The following is a 25,802-nucleotide window of genomic DNA, read 5'->3' on the forward strand; positions in this document are numbered from 1 at the left end:
GGGGTAGGGGGTGGATTGTAATTGGGCTTCGGGAATTGTTCCACTTACCACTGACTCAACTGCCGGACACGACCAATTCACCCGGAAAGCACCCGTCTCGCAAGCTAAGCAAGGGATGAGACTGGATGGGCGACCGCCATTAATAAATCAGGTGCTATAGGCTGCTGAGCGGCTATGTTGCGTGCAGCAGTAGGCAGGGCTGCAAATAAACCTTTTACGGTAGTCTATTCTCCCGCGTCTATTACGGACGTGTGCGTGTTACGGTGCGAGTCCGTGGGTCTCGGCGAGAGTCCGTGGGTCTCTGTGTGTGAGAACTCATCAGCCGGAAAGCACCGTGTTCTGGAAAACAAAGTCATCACCACGCTGATGTCATCGGCTTCCAAGAAAACCCACGGCAGCCGCTCTGTTTACGCCGCCTGATCAGCACGGGGTCCGTGCGTTCCGTGTGCGCGTGCAATCACCGGTGACGCGTGCGGATGTAAACAAATCAGTAAGCGTTGTTTTTATTGAGAAATGCACGCGCATGCGACATCCCAGAGTGAACAGGCGCGTGGGTCCAATGCCGGGACCACCGAACAGACGTTCCATGGCACCAGCCCTCAACATCGTCATCATAAATAAATCATATTTACAAGCGGCAGGGCACTCCACAGCCATCTCAGAACCGAGCACCCCCCCCCCCCTCCCCACCACAATCACCACACCACCATCGTCATCTGACTCTCTGCAATAGGCATGTAGCGATTCACCGCGAACACTGCTCACGACATACGAAGCAACACGCATTGTCCACGAACAAAATTAACTGACGCGTTCATTGCATTCGATATCCACGCAACAAAAGTGGCTCGGAGCGCAGGGCCCCTCTCATTGGCAGCTGTCCCTGTGCGGCATACGGTGACGTCAGCGACTGGCTCGGCGATGCCCGTTAGTCTGCCAGTAGGGGGGGTGGGGAGCCGAGTAAGGTGAGTCATTTGAGGGCAAGTTTGAAAAGATTGCCGTTGTAAGGTTTATGTTTCTGTTTAATAGTTTTTGGTGGGAATTTGGGAGGAAACCCTGTGAAGAACGAGGGGAGAACAAACAAAAAACTGTACTCATACAGTTGCACCCCAGTCGGAAATTTAACCACAAATTTGGGCGAAATTACAAAATAGAGTGCAAAAACCCGGGAATAAATCCCGCGTGTAAACGAGTCCTCCCCCCCCCACCCACCATCACCCAGCAAGGGAGATGATGGCTCCGCTGTAAAAAACGTAAAAAAACTTCAACAAATAGATTTCAAAAATGGCTACACAGTGACGTTCTGCTACTGCTGCCGCGAACAGTTTGCGCTGAGAAGCGACGACGACTGGTTTTCCAGGTGACTCGGCGCTTTAAATAATAAACAAATCTTAGGCCCACGTTCTTAAATCATGGCTCGGGCTTGGCTCTGGCTTAAGTGAGCGGGCTGAAAGTCATCATCCTCCACTTAACTCGAGCCAGCTCTGAGCACAGTCCCCAGCGGTGCTCGCGATTTTGCGTGCGGAGCCAGCGCTGAGGCCACAGCAGAGCCGCATGCTCGTCGCGTACCTTTCAAAGGAAACTACGCGGCTCAAAGCCCGAGCTGAGCCACTGTGTTGGAGGCCGAGCCAGAGCTGAGTCAGAGCTGAGCCGAGATGAGCCAGAGCCGAGCCAGAGCCGAGCCAGAGCCGACCCATTCGGTGGGCTCTTTCGCTGCAGAGAGGAATTTTAGTTAAGTCGGGGAGGATGCTAAGGGTAGTGTTACATAGACCGGCGTGGGGGGGCTGATCGATGCCAAAATAAAGATATATTATTTTATGACTGTGTGCGAATAAACACTCAGAATTTTCCCTTCAGAATGATAATCACAACCAACGAGATGGAACAAATGAGACGAAGAGAACGCGACAAACGGCAGAAATGAGAGATGCCGTGCGGAAATGACCGACAGTCCAGAAAGTCAACAAACAGAGGAAACAAACAGTCCAAACTCGACGTTACATGGACAGCGGTCACTACGGACGAGACAAACGGTGGAAATGAGAAACACGGGGCCACGGCGCGCCCGTCCAGATGCGACGGGACAAATGACGGCACCGACAAGAAGAACGACCGCTTCAGGAATTGTGATCGAGATCCAGGGGACGTTTCGCGCGGCTGAATCGCTACACGTCTACAGCACCGCGCGAGCCCGGGGTCTCCACCGAGCCGGTGCACGTGTGGATCCCCCCCCCCCCGCTCCTGTCACGATATTCACACCGGCATCCTCCTCCACCAACCAACCCTGTGTTTGATGTCCACGTCTCGATGGGATCTCACCCGATGCATAAGTCATCAATTACCTATATTGCCATTACCTATCATTATTGTTTCCCGCTGACTGCCAACAAGCGAAAGTGGCAAGCTCTGTGACTTGGCGTGGCTCTCCGAGCGAGCCTCAACTGGTTCTGAGTGACAGGAGCCCCCACCCCCCACCCCGCCCCTCCCCTGCCTGGGGACCAGAGGGGTTGTGGAGGTCATGGGCCCCCATCCAACACTCCGTTCTAATTCTTGCCCGTCTCCTCTCCTAACAATAACTTTTCCCTGCATATCTCTTCCCCTCTCTCTACCACGCCCACCCCACTGTGCTGCTTAATTTGTTTTGTTACCGAGAAGCAAATGGCTCAGTAAGTTAATTCCAGCACTCTCCGGTAAACAGGGAGGACCACACGACCACATCCGTAGCCACACACACACCCACTCACACATGCCATGGCCACACGCACACGTACAACCAGGTACGATTGTACACAAATACCCACGACCACACGCGGCCACACACATTCACACAAACACGCACACACTACACACAAGCACAGATTACCATACAAGCCAGGCTGACACACACACACCACCCCAATCCACCTCAATTAATAATTGCCGTTGCTGCTGCTATTGCTGTTGCCGCTCGCACAATCATTGCGATTTGCCCCAATGAGCAAGCCGTGAACTGTTGCCCAGACTGGAGTAAGTGGCTTCTTGTTTGGGGAATGAGGGAGGGGGGTGGGGGCTCGGTGAGTGTGGGGAGTGGGGGGGGGGGGGGGGGGGGTCCTGGTGGAGTGGGAAGGGAGGGGGGCACAGGGAGAGCAGCCGCTACCCCTCCGCACCCGCCCATAGAAGTGTGCCCCTCCTCCACATGGGCGCACACGGAACCTCGCGTAAATTCCACCCCTCGCAACTGAAAAACTCAAAAAGTTCGGCTGCATTCTCATCCACGCCTCCGCCTGCCTTGACCATGTGTAGCTGGGTCAACAGGACATCGGGTCAGCAGGTCACCGGGTCACCTGGGTGGCCGACCCAGCTGGGTCACCATGTCGCGTGCCATCCCGGCTGTCTTGCTCGTCCTTCCTCGTGCCGGCCCACGCTCACGGATTGGGGGGCCCCTCCGTCCCCCCACGTAAGTTCAAGCGGGAGCGGCAGTGCCATCGCGTCTCCCACAGGGAGCAAGAGAAGTGGGGGCCGCCCCCTCGCCGAGGGGGGGGAGTGGGGGTCGAATTGGGGAAGGGAGGAGCGGAGATGCGGGGGGACCCCAGAATTCCTCATGGGGGCTCCATCTCTCCGACGTCATTCAACCTCACCTTCCCTGCGCCCCCCGCGGGGACCCCGAAAGCCTCCGAGACCCCCCGGAGATCCCTGCGTGAACGCGTGGGGACTCACGGGCAGGCGAGAGTGTAACTGTTGGGGGTGTGGGGGGCAGACACGGAGAGAGAGGGTGGGGATGCATCACGATTACCATGACAACAACAAAGATCCCCCTCCCCCCATACACAGAATCTTTACCTCGGGCGTCACCACGTTCCAAAACACTGCGAGAGCTACCTCTGAGATACTTGGAAGGTTTCACCACGTCAGTGTGTGCAGGCGCCTGGCAAGAGGCGAGCTCGGCCCGCGCACCAACAAATCCCGGAACGTTGTGAATCCGATCCTGAGCAGGAGTCTGGGAAAAGCCTGCGCCTGGTCATCTCTGCCTCGATCCTGCAATCTCAATCCTGCAACCTACGGACTTTATCTCATACCCAGGTCACTCTTGCACATGATACTTATCCTGGTCCCTCTCGTTCTCGCCTGTGAAAACTTTGGATTGGTCAACGCACGCTCCACAGTCTACAAGACGGCGCTCATCCAGGATCTGATCAACGATTGTGGATTCGACATATTGGCCCGTTACCGAAACCTGGGTATATGACTGACCGGACATAATTAAGCACGAGGCCGCACCTAACGGATACGCTATTGTACATCGGCACTGGGGAAGGAACCCACAATTGTACATCGCAGTTAAGTCAAAGTTAGATAGGGAGAGCCTTGGTAACCTCGAAGATTGCACGCGAGCAGTGCACGTGTGCGGTTTGCAAGAAACTAAATGCTACTTAATCCAGAAAAATCAAGAGGTTCTGCTGGTTGGCACTCAGGCTCAGGCGGAATAAATTGTGGGAGGATAAGGTGTGGCGGTCGCAGCCTCGGCACCATACTCGACCAGAATGTCATTTGATCACCACGTGCAAAATATAGTTAGATCCTGCAATTTTCATATCAGGGCTCTATGATACATTCGACCACTACTGAGTCATAACATAGCCAACACGGTGGCGTGTAGCATTGTATCGACAAGGCTCGATTATTGCAACTCACTCCTCTACGGGACGTCTGAAAAAATATTAGCAAGCTGCAGCATTCTTCAGCACGTGTCGTGATGGGTACTGCAAGATCCAAATGTGTCTGTCCGGTGCTCGCTTAGCTGCATTGGCTTCCGGTTTCTGAACGAATACATTATAAGGTCGCACTCATTACACAGAAAGTTCTTGCCACAAATGAACCACAACACCTTGCTGATCTCGTCAAGGAGCATCAACTATCAAGCAAACGCCAGTCGTCCTTGCAGCGGCTTTTGGCTAGCTATCGAACAAACACGGTCACCGTATCGCGTGCTTTCAGACGCGCTTCTGCGACGATCTGGAACACTCTTTTCCTTCCGATATTAAGAAGTGACCCGGAGCTATGCCCTTTAAATACAGACTTAAAACTAACTTTCTTTGCAAATGCTCTCTGTGTTTAGTTAGTTATCCGTCCCCTGCACCTCCGTACAGACGGTGTGAAAGAAGAAGTGCAAGGTACACGCATACACGCAAAACCAATAAACTCGGCTTGTCTCCGATTTTACGCTCCTGTGACCCAAGGTGGCAGGGGGCGCGCGATGGCGGCGCAGGGTGGCGCTTTTCGCGGTGCAGCGTGGCGACGCTCGTGCGGCGCGCTTGCGGCCCAGCAAACTGACCGGTCGCGACCCCGCAGGCCGTACATCTGGTGGTTGCACTCCTTCTCGCGGGGCAGGGTGAGGAGCACGCGGTTGTGCGTGAGCGTGCGGAAGCGGCGCAGCGCGTCGTCGGGGAGGTCGGGCACCGCGCGCAGGCACAGCATGCGCAGTCGGGGCAAGCACGCCAGCGAGCTGAGCACGCCCTCCGTCACGCCCCTACACGAGCTGACGCAAGCACACAAGGATTCCCGCACCCCCCCCACGTGTCGCGTTAACAAACTGTTGGGGAAAGTGCCGTTAACGAGCGGCTAATAAGGCCGGCACGGCACACGAGGGAGTGGTCGGTCGGTAACACCACGCCCCGCCGCCTTTGCCTCCCCAGTGGCGATATTTATACATCGCACCAGGTACTCGTGTGAGGCCGAGTCGATCTAGAGGAGGCCCAGGACCGGTTTAGATAATCATCACTGGTTTTGGTCGTGAGCGGGAACGCAACTGGGTTCGTAGCGCACAAATACAAATATCCCCCGTGTAGCCTTAACAGACTGTAGGGCCAAGTGCTGTTAGCGAGCACCTATGAAGGCCGGAACGGTACACGAGGGGGTGGGTGGCCAGCACCACGCCCGACCGCCTTTGTCTCCCCAGTAGCGATGTTTACACACCGCACCAGGTGCTCATTTGAGGCTGAGTCGACCTAGGGGAGGCCCAGCACTGGTTCAGATAATTGTCACTGGTGTTGGCCGTGAGCGGGAATCGAACCCGGGTTGCCGGGTTCGTAGCGCAACGCGCTAACCGCTACACTACCGCTCCCCACAAGAATCGAACATGCGTACACATACGGGTAAACACACACTCATGTACAAGGGGGTTATGGCATGAGTACACACACAGGTTAGCATGGTTATACACACACATACATGGGTAAGTATACACACAGAGGTTAGCAAAGGCATGTACAAAGACAGGTACACACACATGCACAGGATAGCATGGCTATTTATATACACAAACATGGGTACACACAGGGGTACATGGACATACACACACAGGTATTTGTCACTGATGTTGGATATGAACGAGAATCAAACTTAGGTTGCTTGACTAGTATTGCAGTGTGGAAACCACTACACGACTCTCTTCACACCGACACAAAACAAAGATCCACCCCCCCATTCAACCTGAATAAACTGTTGGGGCAAGTGTCATTAGCGAGCACCTATGAAGGCATGGCACACGAGGGGGTGAGTGGCCAGCAACCACGCCCTGCCGCCGACTTAGCCTCGGGCAGGGGCGGGGAATCTTTTTTCTGCCAAGGTCCATTTGGATATTTATAACATCATTCGCGGTCCATACAAAATTATCAACTTGAAAATTAGCCCGTTATATTTGGTCAAACATTTAATTAACTCACCCCTAATGTGATGGCTGGAACTGCTTCTGTTTGGTGAGGCGTGTGATGTTAGCTGGTATATAGATGTTGCTACTCGCAACTGCTTTTCCAGGTTTGCTCCTGGATTTATTGAATTTCGAGTCCCGCCTGCGGTTGCTTTGGCAGGGCCACACCAAATGATTTCGCGGGCCTTATACGGCCCGCGGGCCGCACGTTCCCCACCCCTGGCCGAGGGGAAGCCCAGGACCGGTTCAAATAACCGTCACTGGTTTTGGCCGTGAGTGGGAATCGAACTCGGGTCGCCAAGTTCGTAATGTAGCGCGCGAACTGCTACACTACCGCTCCCTACACCAACACGCGCGTGCGCGCACACACACAAACATCCCTCACCACCCCCCCACGGCCCACGCAGGTGACATTCATTCATCCGCATTAGCAGCTACAAGCCGCGTCTAATTGAGAGGGATCGCTGCGCCCGGCCACTCAGAATGGCTCCCTCGACAGCCGGGGCCACACGGGTCAAGATCGCTCACTCGCTCTCTCTCTCCCTCTCTCTTTGACCCTCTCTCTCCCTCTCTCTTTTGCCCTCTCGTTCGCTCTCTCTTTTATCCTCTCTCTCTCTTTTACCCTCTCTCTCACTCTCTCTTTTACCCTCTCGCTCACTCTCTCTTTTACCCTCTCTCTCACTCTCTCTTTTACCCTCTCTCTCACTCTCTCTTTTACCCTCTCACTCGCTCTCTCTTTTACCATCTCACTCGCTCTCTCTTTTACCCTCTCTCTCTCTCTCTTTTACCCTCTCACTCACTCTCTCTTTTACCCTCTCTCTCACTCTCTCCCTTTTATCTTCTCTCTCGCTCTCTCTTTTACCTTCTCACTCACTCTCTCTCTTTTATCTTCTCTCTCACTCTCTCTTTTACCCTCTCACTCACTCCCTCTTTTACCCTCTCACTCTCTCTTTTACCCTCTCTCTCTCTTTTACCCTCTCTCTCTCTTTTACCCTCTCTCTCTCTCTTTTACCCTCTCTCTCTCTCTTTTACCCTCTCTCTCGCTCTCTCTTTTACCCTCTCTCTCTTTTACCCTCTCTCTCGCTCTCTCTTTAACCCTCTCTCTCGCTCTCTCTTTAACCCTCTCTCTCGCTCTCTCTTTACCCTCTCACTCACTCTCTCTTTTACCCTCTCTCTCTCACTCTCTCTTTTACCCTCTCACTCTCTCTTTTACCCTCTCTCTCACTCTCTCTTTTACCCTCTCACTCGCTCTCTTTTACCCTCTCTCTCACTCTCTCTTTTACCCTCTCACTCACTCTCTCTCTTTTACCCTCTCACTCTCTCTTTTACCCTCTCTCTTTTACCCTCTCTCACTCTCTCTTTTACCCTCTCTCTCTCTTTTACCCTCTCTCTCTCTTTTACCCTCTCTCTCTCTTTTACCCTCTCTCTCGCTCTCTCTTTTACCCTCTCACTCACTCTCTCTTTTACCCTCTCACTCTCTATTTTACCCTCTCTCTTTTACCCTCTCTCTCACTCTCTCTTTTACCCTCTCTCTCGCTCTCTCTTTTACCCTCTCACTCACTCTCTCTTTTACCCTCTCACTCTCTATTTTACCCTCTCTCTTTTACCCTCTCTCTCACTCTCTCTTTTACCCTCTCGCTCGCTCTCTCTTTTACCCTTTCTCTCGCTCTCTCTTTTACCCTCTCGCTCGCTCTCTCTTTTACCCTCTCTCTCACTCTCTCTTTTACCCTCTCTCTCTTACCCTCTCACTCTCTATTTTACCCTCTCTCTTTTACCCTCTCTCCCACTCTCTCTTTTACCCTCTCTCTCTCTTTTACCCTCTCTCTCACTCTCTCTTTTACCCTCTCTCTCACTCTCTCTTTTACCCTCTCACTCACTCTCTCTTTTACCCTCTCTCTCTCTCTTTTACCCTCTCGCTCTCTCTTTTACCCTCTCTCTCTCTTTTACCCTCTCGCTCACTCTCTCTTTTACCCTCTCTCTCGCTCTCTCTTTTACCCTCTCACTCTCTCTTTTACCCTCGTGCTCTCTCTTTTACCCTCTCACTCGCTCTCTCTTTTACCCTCTCTCTCTCTCTTTTACCCTCTCTCTCTCTCTTTTACCCTCTCTCTCTCTTTTACCCTCTCGCTCACTCTCTCTTTTACCCTCTCTCTCTCTCTCTTTTACCCTCTCGTTCTCTCTCTCTTTTACCCTCTCGCTCACTCTCTCTTTTACCCTCTCTCTCGCTCTCTCTTTTACCCTCTCACTCTCTCTTTTACCCTCTTATTCTCTCTTTTACCCTCTCACTCGCTCTCTCTTTTACCCTCTCACTCACTCTCTCTTTTACCCTCTCTCTCACTCTCTCTTTTACCCTCTCTCTCTTTTACCCTCTCGCTCACTCTCTCTTTTACCCTCTCTCTCTTTTACCCTCTCGCTCACTCTCTCTCTTACCCTCTCATGGTCTCCCATCCTGTCATTCATTCGCTCACTTTCTCACTCAGTCTCTGTTACTCACCAGCTCTCCCACTTACGCCCTCGCTCGCTCTTTTACTCGCTCGCCCTCTCGCACGCTCTCTCAATCTATTACTCACTCATTCCTGCACCCACACTCTCTCACTTAATCTCTCCCTCTTGCTTGCTCTCCCTGTGTGCGTGTGCATGGGTGTGGTGGAGTCACCCATCTCTGCGCGTGCACGGCGCGCGTGCAGTGCGTGTACGGCACGTGTACCGTGCGTGCAAGAAATTCGTCACTGGCAGCGGGGAGAGGAGATGGAAAGAATTCGGGAGAGTGGGAGGGAGAGTTCGGGATAGGGGGAGGGAGAGAGGCGGGAGAGTGTGGGCAACGTGATTCATAATTCAGCCTAGACCCAACATCTGTTCAATCATGAGGTGCCGCCGTCGCCACGGCAACCAAGGACGGCCGCTCAGCCCCGCGATGAAACACGGCGCAACACCCCCCACAGGGCCCACTCCTCCTCCCTCTCCTCCCCCGCCTCTCTTAAGCTCCTCCTCCCTCCTCTGTCTTCTCCATCTCAGGCCCCCCCCACCGTCACTCTTTATTCTGTGCCCTCTTTCCTACATGGGACCCCAGTCCTCCTGCTTCACCACGCCCCTTCTTTCCCGTCTATTCAGTCCACACCGTCACCCCCCACCTCACCTTCCTATCCCCACAAGCCCCCCAAATCTCTTTCCCTTCTCAATGATGGACACGGGCCACGGCATCCCTCTCGTATCCCTCTCTGCATCTCCCCAGTAGCTCCCTCCCCCAATTACCCAACAGAAAATATCTCCCCCCCATCCCACCTTTGTCTCCCACACAGCCCCCCTCCCCCCAATTACTTCCCCTTCTATCCCAATGCCACCAATGGCCCCCCACCCCGTCAAATTGCTATCCCTCCCTCTTCTCCCCAAATCTCTCGAATACCCCCCCACCCAACCTGCTTTCATCTCCCCCACAGTTCCGCGGTGTCCCACCGCACCCTGCCCCACGCCGGCCCACCTTGACCCTTCGTGACGTCGTCGCTGTGAGTGAAATGTCAGGCTGTCTTAACCTCCACGCTGCCGGGAAATGCTCTCTCCCTTTTTTCAACCCCTTCCTCCTCCTCCTCCTCCTGCCTCTTCCACCACCCCCACCCCCCACCTTGCTGACCCCCAACACCCCTCACCCCCCTGCACTCCCTGCCGTGCCGGGACATCAACACGTGTGTAAATGTGACGTGGGTTTCTACCGAGGTGTCCCTGCCACTGCACACCCTGGCTGCACGTGTTCCGGACGACTCTGGAGACAATGGCGATCAAGACGACGGTAACCATTTCGAAGATGATGACGATGATAAAGATGATGATGAAGACGATGATGAAGACGATGATGATGATGAGGAGGTTGATACCTGAGGTCGAGGCTCTCGAGGTTGGGGAAGAGCTTGTGCAGCACGGCGAGCGGCTGGTGCGACACGCGGTTGCACAGCGAGAGGTTGAGGTGGCGGAGCGAGGTGCCCGCGCGCTCCCACAGGAACTGCAGCCCGGCGCCCGAGATGCTGTAGCAGTCACGCAGGTCCAGCGACTGCAACGACGCCGGCACGTGCTCCAGCACCGCGTTCTTGCAGTTCGTGGCTACGTGCGGGGAGTGAAGGAGGGACGGGAGCGAGCGACACGAGGGCGCGGTGGGGGGCAGGGGAGAGGGACGGAGGGACAGGGGAAACAGGAGGGCACGGACAGAAACACGAGAAGAGAAGGAGAGGAGGGCAGGGAGAAGGAAACAGGGGGGAGAAGGATGGAGGCATTGGGAAACAGGGGCACAGGCGGTTAGGGTGACAGGGCAAGAGGAACACGGGGGACAAAGACACACGGCCGCATGTCATGATGCTGTACAGACACAGTGCACCTAATATATTTCTCGCCAGAGGCAGTGAGTCATGGACAGAGGAGGAGAGAAAAGGTCTTGAGCCTTCACAAGGGCAGGGAGTGGACAGCTCAGACGGCTGTGGGGAGGGAGTTGTGGACTGTGGGGGAAACAGGAGATTGAGTTTGATGATGATGATGGTGAAGCTGGTAACAGCCGCGGCTGATCCTCCTTGGTGGGCATGTTGTGTCGTTGTTTTTGTTGTGTTGTTGTCATTGTGGTTGGTACTGACGAGCTGTTATTGTATTCTTATTTCTTGTTATGCTGAAAGCCGGAACGGCGCACAAGGTGGTCAACACCACAATTATCCAATTTTATCCCCAGTGTTGATGTTTACACACTGGACCAGGTACTCATTTGAGGCTGAGCCGACCTGCGGGATGGCCCAGGACCAGTTCATGTAATCGTCAAGGGTGTTGGCCGTAAGCGGGAATCAAACTCGGGTCACCAGGTTCGCAGCGCGCTAACCACTGCATCACCGCGCCCAATCATCCAAACACAAAGTGTGCACAAGACAAACATACAGACGTACACAACATATACATACAGTGCACAATGCCGACAAGACGCGCACCAGAATCTAGAGAACGAGAATCTAGAGAACGCACAAGAATATAAAACGGCACGATGCCTGGCTCTAGCGGACCGTGAAAAGGCATTGATTAATTGGAAAGCGATGGTCATTCAGGCTTGCACCATTTAAGGCCTTAATTAAAAAAACAAATATAGAGAGAAATTGTCAAACCCATTTTACAACCTCGATGGAAGAGATACGCTGTGACGCCACAGAGCGACGGAGAGGCAGGAACCAAATAGAGGGCAGACACTGGGGTCAAGCGAGGAGATGCTCGGCAATAACAGATGTAGTACACCCATCATTATTATGGTCATCAGTCGTGATCTATCCACTGCTGGAGGGCCTCCCCCAAGCCGCTACCATCTCTCACGACACTGTGATGTAATACAGAATGACATTAACTCTCTACTGAACCAACACACCGCTTCGCAAACTCACCCCCACACCAAGCACTAACTCACTCACGCTACGCTCACGCACACTCATGGCGTGGTGTCCGGAGTGGTGGGCGGCGAGCACTGTTGGTGTGAAGAGGTCATGGGTGATGGAGTGGTGGTGGAGTGGAATGGTGGAGCGGTGGTGTAGCAGTGTGCATGAGGAGCGGTGGTGGAGTGGTGGTAGAGTGGTGGTGGAGCAGTGTGCGTGAGGAGCGGGTGTGGAGTGGTGGTGGAGCGGTTGTGGAGTGGTGGTGAAGCGGTGTTGGTGGAGCAGTTGTGGAGTGGTGGTGTAGCAGTAGTGGTGGAGCGGTGGTGTAGGAGTGGTGGTGTAGCAGTAGTGGTGGAGCGGTGGTGTAGCAGTAGTGGTGGAGTGGTGGTGTAGCAGTGTGCATGAGAAGTGGTGGTGGAGTGGTGGTGGAGTAGTGTGCGTGAAGAGCGGTTGCAGAGTGGTGGTGGAGCGGTGTTGGTGTAGCGGTTGTGGAGTGGTGGTGTAGCAGTAGTGGTGGAGCGGTGGTGTAGCAGTGTACGTAAGGAAAGGTGGTGGAGTGTTGTGCGTGAGGAGTGGTGGGTGGTGAGTCGTGTGGGTGAGGGGCAGTGATGGTGGGAGGACAGAGGGAATCTCTAACGAGGAGATATGGCTCTACACGGCCCTAAATCCTCATCTCCCACATCTCTCACATCGACCCATTTTCCAATCTTCCCTCTCCCATACAGACTCCATGTCTCTCCCCCATCACAGCTCTCGGTACAATCTCTCCCCTCTCTCTGCCACACTAAACGGACCCTTCCCCCTCTTCTACATTGACATTCTCCCTATTCTCTCCCCCTATCTCTTGTCCTTCTGCTCCATTCTCTAACTCTCTTTTTTTCTCTCCCTCGTCTGTCCCTTCCTTTCTTGTTATCGCTCTGTTCTGTATTCTCTCTGCTCTCTCTCCCCATTTCTCTCTCCGCTCCCTCACTCTCTCATCACCCTCCATCACACTCCCCCGCCCACCACCGCCTCTCACCTCTGTGCCGTCTCCCCTCCTCTATTCCACCCTGTCACCGTGTACCCAAGATAAAAAAAAATTAAACTACAGTATTCCCTCGTTATTCACGAGGGATACGTTCCGGAAATGATCGTGAATAGCAAGTTTTGCGGATGATATTTGCCTATGAATAAATACATAAACAAAAAAATCTCATCACATTTTCGCATCATATTTTCTACCATCCCTTTACCTCATCACTCTCTGTCGATGAAGTAGTCATGTGGTGTTCCAGATGCGATTCGCGGATAAGCAAAATCGCAGATAGCAAGTTCATGAATAAGGAGGAAATATTGAATTTTTGTTTAACCAGGTAAGGCCCACTGAGCCAAATGGCTCTTTTTTCAGAAGTGACCTGGCCACAAATGATAGCTCAACGAAGTGGCTTATCATGTGGAAATTTATAGCAGCCAAATACTCGAAAAACATATTTCTAAATGTGCAGGGAAAAACCAGAGGACTTGGAGAAAAATCCACGCGACCACGGGGAGAGAGACATGCAAACTCCAAATATACAGCAGGCATCTGGGTCGGGATAGAAACCACGAGCTCCTTCATACCAGGTGAGGGAGTTAACATCTTGCCACCACGGCGCCCCGACATAGTACTCGCACAGTACAGAGTACTCTTATGGCATTGGCAAGGTACACATGCAGTACATCAACACATCTCTATTCGGAACACGCACAGTATGAGTACACGCTCAGTATGTGGCATCTGCCGGCATATGGGTACACATGCCAAACCACACAGACAACGAATCGTACACAAACCACACTGTGTACCATTCATGTACCTGTGCAGATGTGTACCCTAGGACATGAGTGTATACCCTGGTATTTAGCCAATACTAGGTATGGTACACGCAGCCTGGTCCGGTGTGTATAGCCTCATACACAGCACAAGCCCATACACACAGCACACCCACAGAACGCACGGCAAGACCGCTACTGCAAGGGGAACGTGATACGGTACACGGAGGCCATCTGCTGGCCACTCTGTGAGCCTGGTAGGACGATGGCAAATAAGAATTCACCTCAGGATGGAGATGATCTGGTAGTAGTAACTCTCACACATGTACAAATACAAAGATCGCCCGTGTAGCCTACACGGACTATTGCGGGAAGTGCTGTTAGCAAGGACCGATAAAGACTGGCAAGGTGCTACGAGGGGCGTCGTGTGGACCAGCACTATGCCTGGCTGCCTTTGTCTCCCCAGTGCTAGTGTTTACACTCCGCACCAGGTACTCTATGAAGGCCGAATCGACACACCCATACTACAGCCACAAACATCAACACCACTTCCCTCCCACACACAGCAACCACCCTCACGCGCACCATCAAAAGACGAAGACAAATTTCCCCCTAAACAGACTGTTGGGGCAAGTGCTGTTTGCGACCACCCATGAAGGCCGGCACGGCACATGAGGGGTTTGGGTGGCCAGCACCACACCCGGCCCCCTTTGTCTCCCCAGTGGCGATATTTACACACCGCACCAGGTATTCATTCAAGGCTGAGTCGACCCCATGGAGGTCCAGGACCGGTTCAGATAATCATCACCGGTGTTGGTCGCGAGGGGGAATCGAACTCGGGTCGCCGGGTTCGTAGCGCAGCGCGCTAACCGCTACACCACCGCTCCCCACATACACACACGCTCACACCACCATGCTCGCGTACGCACACACACACACACACACTGCGCACCTCGCGCACACTCACATCCCAGGTCGAGGTGCACGACATTGGGTAGGCGCTGGAAGATAGCGGTGACTTCACGGATGGGCAGGTCTCTCCGCCGGAACAGGTAGCACGAGTTGACAAGGAGCGTGCGCACGCTCGCCAGCTGATCCAGCGCCTCATCAGACAGCGGCCAGCTCAGCGAGTGCGTCAGCCCCAGGTTCTCCAGCGCCAGCGACTTGATGCAGGGGAGATCGCCCTCTGCGTTACACGCTGGCAGCAGGCGGCAGCCGCGCCGGGGACGGCAACAGCAATGGCAGCAGCAGCAGCGTCAACCGTTAAAACTTTTATCCCGCAGGGCGCACCGGGTAGCGCGCTGCGATGCTTTTTAGTGTTGTTTTTTAGTTGACTTTGCTATTGAACTCAACGTGTTGAGAACTTAAAAGGGGCCGGGATGAGTCTCGTTTGCAAAGAGAGACCTGGGTCTCCGAAACTGCAAAAGCAGACAAAAAATTAAAATAAACGTAGCGACGAAGAAAATAGAAATCGGTGTTAAAAACAAAAGCATCACGTGAGAAATAAAATATATTGCACAAATGTCAATCAACAGTAACTAGTAAATTCACTGTAGGTGCAAGTCGGCTCAGGCAGGGCAGATTATTTTCAGAGTGATCACTGTACAGCTACGACGCAACGACAACCAGCAAACCAATCACTGTTTTCGATTACCGGTTGTCGTAGTGCGGAACCTGCAACCGTTTCTCAACAAAAAAATGCAATGATTGGCACATGTGGATGGACAAACGGCAAGATGGCCATGTGTCAAAAAGGTGCAGGGGCAGCCATGCAATTGCTTGATGCTCACACCACTGCTGACGGAAGGAACCTCGACTACAGGAAGCTCAAGATATTTGGTCTCATCCTCCACGTTGACCAGACGTCTTTGAAGAGGTGGCAGTTTATTAATTTAGCGAATTCTATTTCACACGACTTCCCAAAGTCAAAACACCAGACACATTTACAATATATATCAAGAAATGTTCTTTGAATGGACGTCAGCCCACATAGCCACAGGGCCACTTTGCAGCCTCCTCCTCCAGCACGTGCAGGGCAACCAGTCTGCCCTGAGGCACCTCACAGCCAAAGACGACGTGCGCCGTGGTCTCCTGGCTCCCCGCATTCACACAGTGGGGCTGTCACATAGTATGCCCCATCGATGTTCGGAAGCAGCAACACACTCCCTGGTCACACCGCAAGTGGTTTAACTGCACTCAGTGGCGCCTTGGGAGGTCGAAGCCAGGCATCTGGACGGATGGATCGCTTACGAGGTCCCAGTTTTCGGCACTTTCACGGCTCTCAATTCGTCACTCCACTCTTCGGGCTGTGGTATTGCCCACACTGGGTGTCGGGACTTCAGGCGCATGGGTGGTGGGGCTTGAAAATGTCGACACGAAGGGGTAACTCCGGTGCCGCATGTACTTTGCCTAACATCTTGGCGGCGAATTTTTGGCGGGAGGATGTTGCACAGCACATGCAGCCATGGTAGTGGGGTCGTCCTAACTGGCCTGACTGTGGCTGTATTCCACTACCGCGCCAGGAGATGGAAACGAACCGAATGGATTGCGAGTTCAGTGTGCGACAATTAGACCAGTGGAAACTCCCTTCGTTTCTCAGTTTAAGAGGTTACGTTCATTGGTCTCGAGTTTCCTGTACGTGTGGCACCGTGAGCCGGGGTTTTACAAAATTTAGGCAATGTGGTTACTGGTAATGGACACAAAACCAATGTTTTAACAACCTTACTATGAACCCGGCGACTTGAGCTCGATTCCAGGCAACAGCTAATATCGGTGGAGCGTGATATTCGAAGAGGTTTGGGGAATCCTCCTTCATTGGCCCACATTGACCAGCTTGGTGAAGTATGGCCAAATAATCCCCCCCCCCTCCAAATGACTGACACGGTGTGGGAAGGCACTCATCCAGAAATGAACTGAAATTGGACTATACATTATGATTGCTATTCACCGTAAATAGCAGATTCCAAAGTCAGAGTTCCCGCTCAAATGAGCATTGAGGCACCGGCGTTCACATGTCCCGTTCACGCTCCGGCAGCACAAGTGGAATAAATTCCACATTGACACGGCAGAGGGAAATCCCTCCAAAGGACAATCACTGGAAAACTTCCACACGAAGTGGTGCTCGTTCATAGACTCTAGATGGATGATGGGCCGAATCAACCCCCGTAACCAGGATTTTAACTCACGGCGCTTGCGATGGCGAGCCACTCGCTCTGCAGAGGAGCCACATGGCCGGTTATCCAACTCAAAACCAAGCATTTACCAAGCCTCTTAGACATTCATTTACATGAATGCTGGTATTAATATTTTTTTAGGAGACTCTCTTCTCCATTACAACGTTTGAATAACGAGCATTTTGTTTTGTATGGGAAGAAACCAGAGTAGCCAGAGACAACCCACCATGCATACGAGGGGATCACACTCAAAGGTTCACGATACAGACAAGTTCACGAATCCGATTGCTGTATTGCCATCTCCTGGTCAAGTCAGAGACTTGTGGGATTGGGAGTTTCACAAACCTCGACGTGATCCACCAACCATTGCCTCCAAAACAATTTATCCCGCTACCCGTGTATAAACCCAGCGATAGTCGTGGCTAAAATGCGGCTGTATTTTCCGGTCTTGATGTCCTGAACCCCCGGTGGTGTGAGCAGCCCTCCCGTGTAGCCTAAACAGACTGTTAGCGAGCACCTATTAATTCCGGCACGGCACACGAGATCGTGGGTGGCCAGCACCACACCCGGCCATCTTTTTCTGTCCAGTGCTGATGTTTACATGACGCATTAGCTGCTCGTTTTAAAGCAGTCAACCTCGGGGAGGCCCAGGACCAGTTCAAATGCTCGTCACCGATGTTAGCCGTGAGGGGGATTCGAACTCTGGTTGCCGACTGCACCACCACTCCAGGAATGAAAATCCAAAACCGGGAAAGTTGTGAGCTGTGACCGAGCTCAGAAGTCAACCAACTCAAGCCCTTGCTCCAACCAGCCAGCCACACATACTTACCCTACCACCACCTCCAGTCAACCCACCAACCAGTTAGTCACTCAGCATTCCCACTGACTTTAACTACACCAGTCAACCAGGTGGTAGCTCTATTTTTAACCATTACCACACTCAACAACCAGCTACTAAACCCCAACCATAACCAGCTCACAGTATTAGCCCTCCCACTGACTCTACCTCGACCACTACCAATCCCCCCAGCACCTCACCCGCTCCGCATTTCACTCTCCATTCGCTCTTCAATGCTGGCCTTTTCTGCGCCACGCCGAGCCACCTCCACCCTCTCCCCCCGCATCCCCACCGACCCCCCCACCAAACTGCACCCCCCCCCCAAAAAGAGAGCGAAATGGCCGTACGGGCCCCCTACCTGGGTCCTGGCAGGGCGGCGTGAAGGCGAGGGAGAGCCCGTCGCTCGATAGCCCGGCTGCGTACAGCGCCAGCGAGCGCAGCTTGGGCAGCCGGAACAGCACGTACTGTAGCGCAGGGCCCGAGATGCTGAAACCGCCGGAGCTCTTGAGGCAGCGACGCAGCGAAAGCGCTTCGAGGTTCTGCAGCCGCGCCAGCTGGCGTAGGTCGTCGTCGCCGAAGCTCGTGAGGTTCCCCAGCGTCAGGTGCGTCAGCCGCCCCGAGAAGGGCGCCACGTCGCGCAGCAGCTCGGCGCCCGACAGTCGCGTGCAGTCGTCGAGCCACACGTCGCGCAGCCTCGCCAGCGCGGCCAGCGGCGCCAGCGCGCCGGCCCGCGGCGGGCCCGTGAGCCGCACGGCCGTGACGTCGGGCAGGCCCGCGGTCAGGCGGCGCAGGTCCTTGGCGGCGGCGCGCGCCAGCTCGACGCGGCTGACGCGCCGACCCTGCAGCGTGCGCCAGGTGCGCGCGTCGTAGCGGTGCAGTTCGCGCAGGCGCACCGTGCGGTCGTGCCACAGGCACGGGTGGTCGAGGAGCGCGCGGAACGCCCGGCAGGCGACGCGAGCGCTCGCCCGCTCGCCCGCCGTCAGGTACTGGAAGATCTCCACGTACAGGTCGAAGGGTAAGAGCAGCCAGTCGACGCCGCCGGACATCACCGATGCCATCGCAACTGCCGGTGCCGTGGGGGGGGGGGGGGGGGCGTGAGCGTGGCCCGAGGGATGCCGCGCGGCGTGGAGCTGAGGGGGATGAGCGGCGTTCACACCCCACACGGAGACACACGCAGTGTAAATTACACACACACACACAAACACCCAATACACATGCTATGCAGGATATAGACATTGTGCATAACACTAATAATGGCGGTGGCTCTAGAGACGACCGACAACCAAATTAGCTGCCATTTGCCACTATGTGGTGGTAATGTCATCATGGCGCTTGTGCCAAACTCGGTGCACTTTGAGGCCACGTGAAGTATCAAAGGCTCGTTGTCAGGAGGTACAGGGGTAGACCCAGGTGTTACAGGTTATATGATTTGAACGATCGGCCATGCACCACCTACGCTCCCTACCGTGCCACCTTACTGTATTTTAGTTACCCATCGCTATGCTCGCTGGTGAGGGTCACTCCTCTACCCTCCTCCATATTTGCCTCCCAACAGCCCAGCAGTATTTTTCAACTGCACAGAAGCGACTTTCACGGGCCTCCTCCACAGAGGCTGACACCACTGGACCCAGTGATTCGCAAGTCCAATCAGGTCGACATTTTCTTGTACCACATTAGCCCATTTTCTCCATAGCCCATACAGCACCCGTTTAGCCCCCTCTATCCGGCCAAAACGGAAGCTGTTTGGGAACGCGGTGGCTGGGCATGCGGGCTACATGACCCAGGCCATGCAGCCTCGCTTGTTGCGGAGGTCAATGCTGGGACTAGGTCCAGATCTCTCAGGGATCTGAAATGTCCAATATGGATACATCCAGGTCGGATCGTAGGCAGAGCCGTCTGCATGTTGCAAGGTGGGTTGCAGGCGTTTTTGCAGGCACAGATAAGAGGGGGGGGGTGATTGCGACTGAAAAGATCCAGCCGAAGCTTCGTGGGGAGGAAACAGGCCAAGGCAGCTTACGCGCGGCCAATGGACTGCTGCTCGACGAATTCTGAACGAGACCTCCCCCCTCCTGCCGCAATGGAACTGGTCTCGAACACACTGCCCACATATGAGAAGTCGTCAACCCTCCGTGAAAACGACACCGTTACTCACGGAGGGACGAGGGAGTGTTGATGACACAGAGTTCCTAGGCTGCCATTTTGGTGCAGCTGACGGTAAGACCCCCATCACCATCACCTCTTTCTGACAAGCTACGGAGTTTAGCAGCAGTCTCCAACTCCTCAGAATGGGCAGTAATTAGCCAGGTCGGCAGTGGACAATAAAATGGTTTAACGATAGGGAGCCATCCCTAGACGCTCACCTGAGCAGCAGCCTCCCCAATGTATCTGTACCCAGATGAAAAACTCCACGAGTATAGATAGGTATGGAAAGATTGTCAATCTACTTGGTGAAAAACACAACAACGCCACCTGACAGCACCACAGGGAAACATAACTCGTAAAAGCCACGCACAACACTCCGCTCCGGACACGCAACACCTCACTCCAACAGCTCACACCAACAGCTCGCACCACTCCGGACACGCCACACCAACACCACACCACTCCGGACACACCAACAGCTCGCACCAACACACCTCGCACCAACAGCTCACACCAACACACCTCGCACCAACAGCTCACACCAACACACCAACAGCTCGCACCAACACACCTCACACCAACAGCCCGGACCAACAGCTCACACCAACTCACCTCACACCAACAGCCCGCACCAACACACTTCACACCCACAGCTCACACCAACACACCTCGCACCAACACCTCACACCAACACACCTCACACCAACAGCCCGCGCCAACAGCTCACACCAATCGCTGTTAGCCACGAAGTGGCGGTGACGTCACCACGGCGATTGTGGGTGCACCTCACACCAAAAGACACAGCCACACACACACCTCACCGCATGAACACCACCACAGCAGCAGCAATACGTTTGGCGGGAAGTGCGGAAGTTTCTGTACCAGGCTAGGTTCACCCTCATGTTGGCAAGCGTTGTGAGGTTGGTTGTTCCACGTGTATATACAATGTGAGGGCACTATAATGACATTAAATGGACCGCAAAAGTTCCTTGGGCGGGCAACCCAATACCTCAACCCCGATCCTGGGATTGTGGCCTCTCAAAATACTTCGCTGATGGATTCCTCATGCCCGCATCGGTTCCTATGTTCATTACCCATCGGTTTCTGGGGAGCTTTGCCCACCACCCCAAACCCGGACTCCCTCACACCCCCCGACTTTATGATCAGTGACCATGATACTCGAACCTCCCCCCTCCCGATTCGGATCCCTTAAGTTCGCAATTGGGTTCACCCCGGAGAATCATTCCAGCCGGGTTTGGAGACCCTGAAAATGAACATCTCCGCACCCAGCACACGCCGTAGCAAGCTCGGCTATGGCTGCTACAGCACTATCCACCAGCCCACCCCACTGTGGTATCCCAACGACGCTAAATACAGTGCTACATTATAACAGGCACACCTCATCTAGCACAGCAGCACATCGCCATGGACTGTGGATACTCGTTAGAAGCTACCCCCAACCCCAGTGAGAAATTAAGTCCTGGTTACACCCCCGGTCAATGATAGCCGGTCCCTGATAACCGAGTCCCTGGGCCTCCGATCCCTGATCCCCACTCGGATCAGTTGACCCCCCCCCCTACTCCGATCCCTCATCCCCGGATACAGACCCCCCCCCCCCTTCTCCTCCGAAGCCTGATCCCCACTCCCTTGATAGTTGCCTCCCCCGCCGCACAATCGAAGGCCAACTCCCCGATCCCCCACACCGCACCCGCATCACTGATGCCTCAACTCACGCGAGCGAAGTCGGCAGGCCCCACAGGCGACGCGGGAGGGAGACCGAGTGGGGGGGGGGGGGGCCTTCAGCTGGCTACGGCGTGGCTGGGGATCAGGGAGGGGGTCAAAGAGGAGTGGGGGGGGGGCAGAGGGGATTGGGGTCTCAGGGAGTAAGGTGGGCGCAGAGAGATGAGCCCAAGCAGTATAGGAGGGGGTCGCTGCGTTAAAGGAATAGAGGGGAGTGGAATGGTGAGCAGCAAGAAGCAGAGGGATCAAGGAGGAGACCGGGTACGGGGGTAAAGGGCGGGATAAGGGAAAAGAGAACGGGGGGGGAGAGAGAGGGGGGGGGGGGTTGAGCAGTGACAGGGAGTGAGAGGGGACCAGGCGGTGAGAGGAGATGAAGGAGTGAGCGTGGTTGGGATCAGGGGAGCAGGAATACGAGGGGATCAGTGGATGAAGTAGGGGGCGAGGGAGTCGGGGGTGAGGAGTCGGGGGGAGTAGGCAGACGAGGGGGGATCGGAGAGAGTACAGCGAGCGGGAGAACGGGGTTGAGGGGTTGAGGGGATGAGGAGTAAGGGGATGAGGGGATCAGGGGGATTAGGGGTGAGGGGGATCAGGGATCCCGCGTCCCCGCGCCGCGAGGCCTAGAGGCGAGCGCCTCCCCCCGCGTACGGGCAGCACGGCGCCATGTCTAGTGCGCGCGGGGCATCACGGGAGCACAGCCCGCCGAGCGAGCATGCACCTCGCGCAGCATCGCACCCATAACACACCCGTAGCTTACTCGTAGAATAGCATACCCATACCATAGCATACCCATACCATAGCATACACATACCATAACACATCCATAGCATAGCATACCCATACCATAGCACACCCGTAGCATACTCGGAGCATAGCATACCCATACCATAGCACACCCGTAGCATACCCATACCATAGCACACCCGTAGCATACCCATACCATAGCACACCCATAGCATACCCATACTATAGCACACCCGTAGAATACTCCTAGCATAGCATACCCATAGCATACCCATAGCATGCGCGTAGCATAGCATACCCATAGCATACCCGTATCATAGCATAATCGTAGCACAGCATACCCAGAGCACTCGCAGCATAGCATACCTATAGCATACTCGTAGAACACACTTGTAACTTGCTGCTCCCATACAATGTCTACTATTCCACAGCAAGCCGTATATGGCAGACCTAGCATACGCATTCACACGTAGCATCCAAACAGCAGCACACTCATTCATACGTTTCATAGCAAAATCATAACACTCATAACAGACAGCACACTCATTCATAGCATGCACATAGCTGACGTATTATACTCATGTATACATAGCATAATCATTAATAGTGCATCATAGCACTAATACATAGCACAGCAGACAGCATACTCAGTGCAGTACATTCATAAAAAAGCATCGCAGACATGGCATCCGCAGTCATAGCAAACAGCACAGCACTCTTATACATAGCAGATAGCACGCTCATACATAGCACATAGTAAACCAATACATACTCGTCAAAATAAACAACTTCATAGACATCATACAGCCCATATAGCACTCATACAGCGGATGGGTTCACGGTCAGCCATATAGGCCACATAGCGCGCACAGCTTACTCACACATGCAGCGTGTTCAATTGAAGGCATAGCTCACGTGCACGCTCAGCAGCAGCACACTCGCAGAGAAGACCCATTTGGAAACACGTGCCTCATACACGCCCCCGCGCAAACATGACGCAACCAGTCGGGTCCTCCACTCACCACCAAGCGAGCCTCAAAGCCAGAGTCCGGCAACACGTGGAGCCCAGGCGCCCTCAACCTCATCCGACCTCACCGCAGCTGACCTAACCCTGACCATGACGTCACCACCTCACCCCAGCGAACCTAACCTGTTGACCTGACCCCCCACTTGACAAAAGTCTGATCCCTGACACCACCCGGCATAATCCCACGTGACCAGAACTTATCTCGAGCGCACTTCGACAAGCGATAGACATTTCATTTAAATGGGTCGCCTCGCCGGCCCCCACCACCAGTGGTAGCTGTCGCTGTGCTGCACAGGACTGGTCACTTTGCTTCCGAGGAGGCACGTCCACTAGTAAGGGCCAATGGTTTCCGTATTGCTAGTTGTAAAATTACATTTGCGCGAACCCAACATGTATTATCATACCAGTCACGGAAGCCTACGTGGTTAAATTGAGTAATTGATTCACACCGGATTCAACCCATCCCAAGTAAACACATCCTAACCTTGACCATACTAAGCCATGACGCCACAGGACCCTGAACCCACCCGATCAGTCACTGCTGTAGCGTGCAAGTGACGCCACAAAAATCAGCCTAGTTCTCTACCCACTGCCGGATGAAGGTCTCTCCAGCCACCATCACTCAGTCTTGTGACGGAAGCAACAATCCATGTCACTTTTGCACACGCTGTTGGATCACCACTCCATCTCAGTGTGACCTCTCAGGCATGTCATCATTCGGCTCCGTCGCCAGTTGTCCACCGGCCATCCCTTACGGCCATGTGTTGTCCAAGCCCCCTTTCGTTCAAGGACGTCTTTAACCAGTGCATCTTCAAATCCACTCGTCCTTTCTCCACATGTAACCTCAAGCATGCATTTCTTCATACTTCTTTGCACACCTTTAAGTTGTTTTATCCGTGTTCCCATTTCAAGTGTACATCATAGAAGTTTTTTATCGGTATGTTTTAGACCAAATTGGCAGTTTATCAATTATCTTTTCATGATCATTTTCCTTGGAAAACCTCGACTTTTTTTCAAGAGGGTCTTGCCAAGTTTCGGAGCCTTTTTCCTTTTAGAGAACCGAATGGGCTTTTAAATACCTTCGGGCAGGCAACCCACACATTCACAAGACCACCAATCATTACAAAAAGGCCCTTGCAGCAATTGACAGGAAATACTTGAGCGTGTGAAAATTAAGTGCTGTTGCAAGGTCGTTGAAAATATATTTTCCTCCAGGACCCAATTGCACTCGTGGAGAAATGTGGGAAGTTTTGAAGTGGTCGGCCTCCTATACCTGCGGGTTACATAAAATTAAGTCACAGGCCATAGCCACGTGAAACGGAGTTACAGGCTGCGTGAAAGTAAGTCACCGGTTTCTCACCCCTGTAATAGCCAATTCAGCATGATTGTATCCAATACTTGGAGATAGTCAAGCAAGGCTCGTGTCTGCAATGGGAGACTGCCATGGAACAGCAAGCGCTATATGCTGGGCTGCAAGGTGGAACAGATGTCTGTACGAGTCGACTCGCAAAGGAAATAACCTATCCCATGGTGGGCATTTAGTCTGCGAGAAGTTGATACAAACGTGCGATGCTAAACTCGTGCGCGTGACGTATGCAAGGCTGCGGAGAGACGAGGGTGAATGATCTTGAAGGCATCTCCACAACCCTGGGCCACTCCACGCGAATAACATTCTTCCCACACTTCCGCTTTAGCAAAGTTAGAAACGCACGGTGCGATAGTTCAACATACATACATTGCAGGCACCTCTGTGGCATGTGGAAGCACATACCCGCGATCCAGTGCTTGAGAGAAGAGTTGTGGATCACGTAAAGATTTATGAAACTCCTAAACACACCAATGGGTTTCTGAGGCGGCCAAGCAGATGACAGTACAACTGTGGTGCTGAACCTCCGTGTGTGCACCCGTGTTAAAGTGCTATCCTCTATGTATGGTATATTTTTATTAAAACTGGGGCATTGCAGCACCTGAGTGGCTATAACTTTTTCAGGAGGCTCCTCCCATCGGAATTTTTGGCAAATTATTTTAAGAATTGTTTTATTTGGAAACCAGATAAAAGAAAACATACCCGATCACATATGAGGGGATAACACTCAATGGTCCACGATATGAGTTGACAAACCCATATGCTAGACTGCCTTCCTTTGGCCACAAGGCCCAGGTTTCAGAGTTTCACATCTCTGCACGATCCACCAACCCTTGAATCACAGCAGTTCACCACCAAGCTGAAGGTCGCCAGACAAGCGAGGGGGGGAGGAGATGTGAAACACGGGATATTCCCTCG

At 53.6% G+C, this 25,802-nt stretch overlaps 1 protein-coding gene across 5 annotated transcripts; it reads right to left on the reverse strand.

Annotated features, from left to right (window-relative positions):
• Positions 1-477: 477 nt before the first annotated feature.
• LOC116943275 (uncharacterized) lies at positions 478-25,800 on the reverse strand. 5 transcript variants are annotated; one of them, XM_076067662.1, is made up of 7 exons: positions 21,744-25,800; positions 18,227-18,998; positions 14,825-15,055; positions 10,552-10,774; positions 5,312-5,515; positions 3,859-3,987; positions 478-3,714 (listed from the first exon to the last, which is right to left on the reverse strand). In XM_076067662.1, exons 2-6 carry the CDS (start codon positions 18,924-18,926, stop codon positions 3,888-3,890), a joined length of 1,458 nt encoding a protein of 485 aa, XP_075923777.1. In that variant the 5' UTR covers positions 18,927-18,998; positions 21,744-25,800; the 3' UTR covers positions 478-3,714; positions 3,859-3,887. The 5 variants fall into 5 exon arrangements, with proteins under 5 accessions (XP_075923777.1, XP_075923779.1, XP_075923778.1 ...); XM_076067664.1 differs by having other exon boundaries at positions 14,825-15,043; positions 18,227-19,007; XM_076067663.1 differs by having other exon boundaries at positions 3,859-3,976; positions 18,227-19,007.
• Between the last annotated feature and the right edge of the window lie 2 nt (positions 25,801-25,802).

The sequence above is a fragment of the Petromyzon marinus genome, chromosome 17 (genome assembly GCF_048934315.1).
Source record: "Petromyzon marinus isolate PM22_M1 ecotype Great Lakes invasive population chromosome 17, UKy_Petmar_22M1.pri1.0, whole genome shotgun sequence".
Taxonomy (NCBI): Eukaryota; Metazoa; Chordata; class Hyperoartia; order Petromyzontiformes; family Petromyzontidae; genus Petromyzon; species Petromyzon marinus.

Coding starts and splice junctions, on each gene's coding strand:
- LOC116943275 (XM_076067662.1), bottom strand. CDS start 18,926: ATGGCATCGGTGATGTCCGGCGGCGTCGACTGGCTGCTCTTACCCTTC. Junction 10,775..14,824: donor CGTGCACCTCGACCTGGGAT/GTGAGTGTGCGC, acceptor CCCCGCACGTAG/CCACGAACTGCAAGAACGCG. Junction 5,516..10,551: donor CTCGAGAGCCTCGACCTCAG/GTATCAACCTCC, acceptor TGCTTGCGTCAG/CTCGTGTAGGGGCGTGACGG.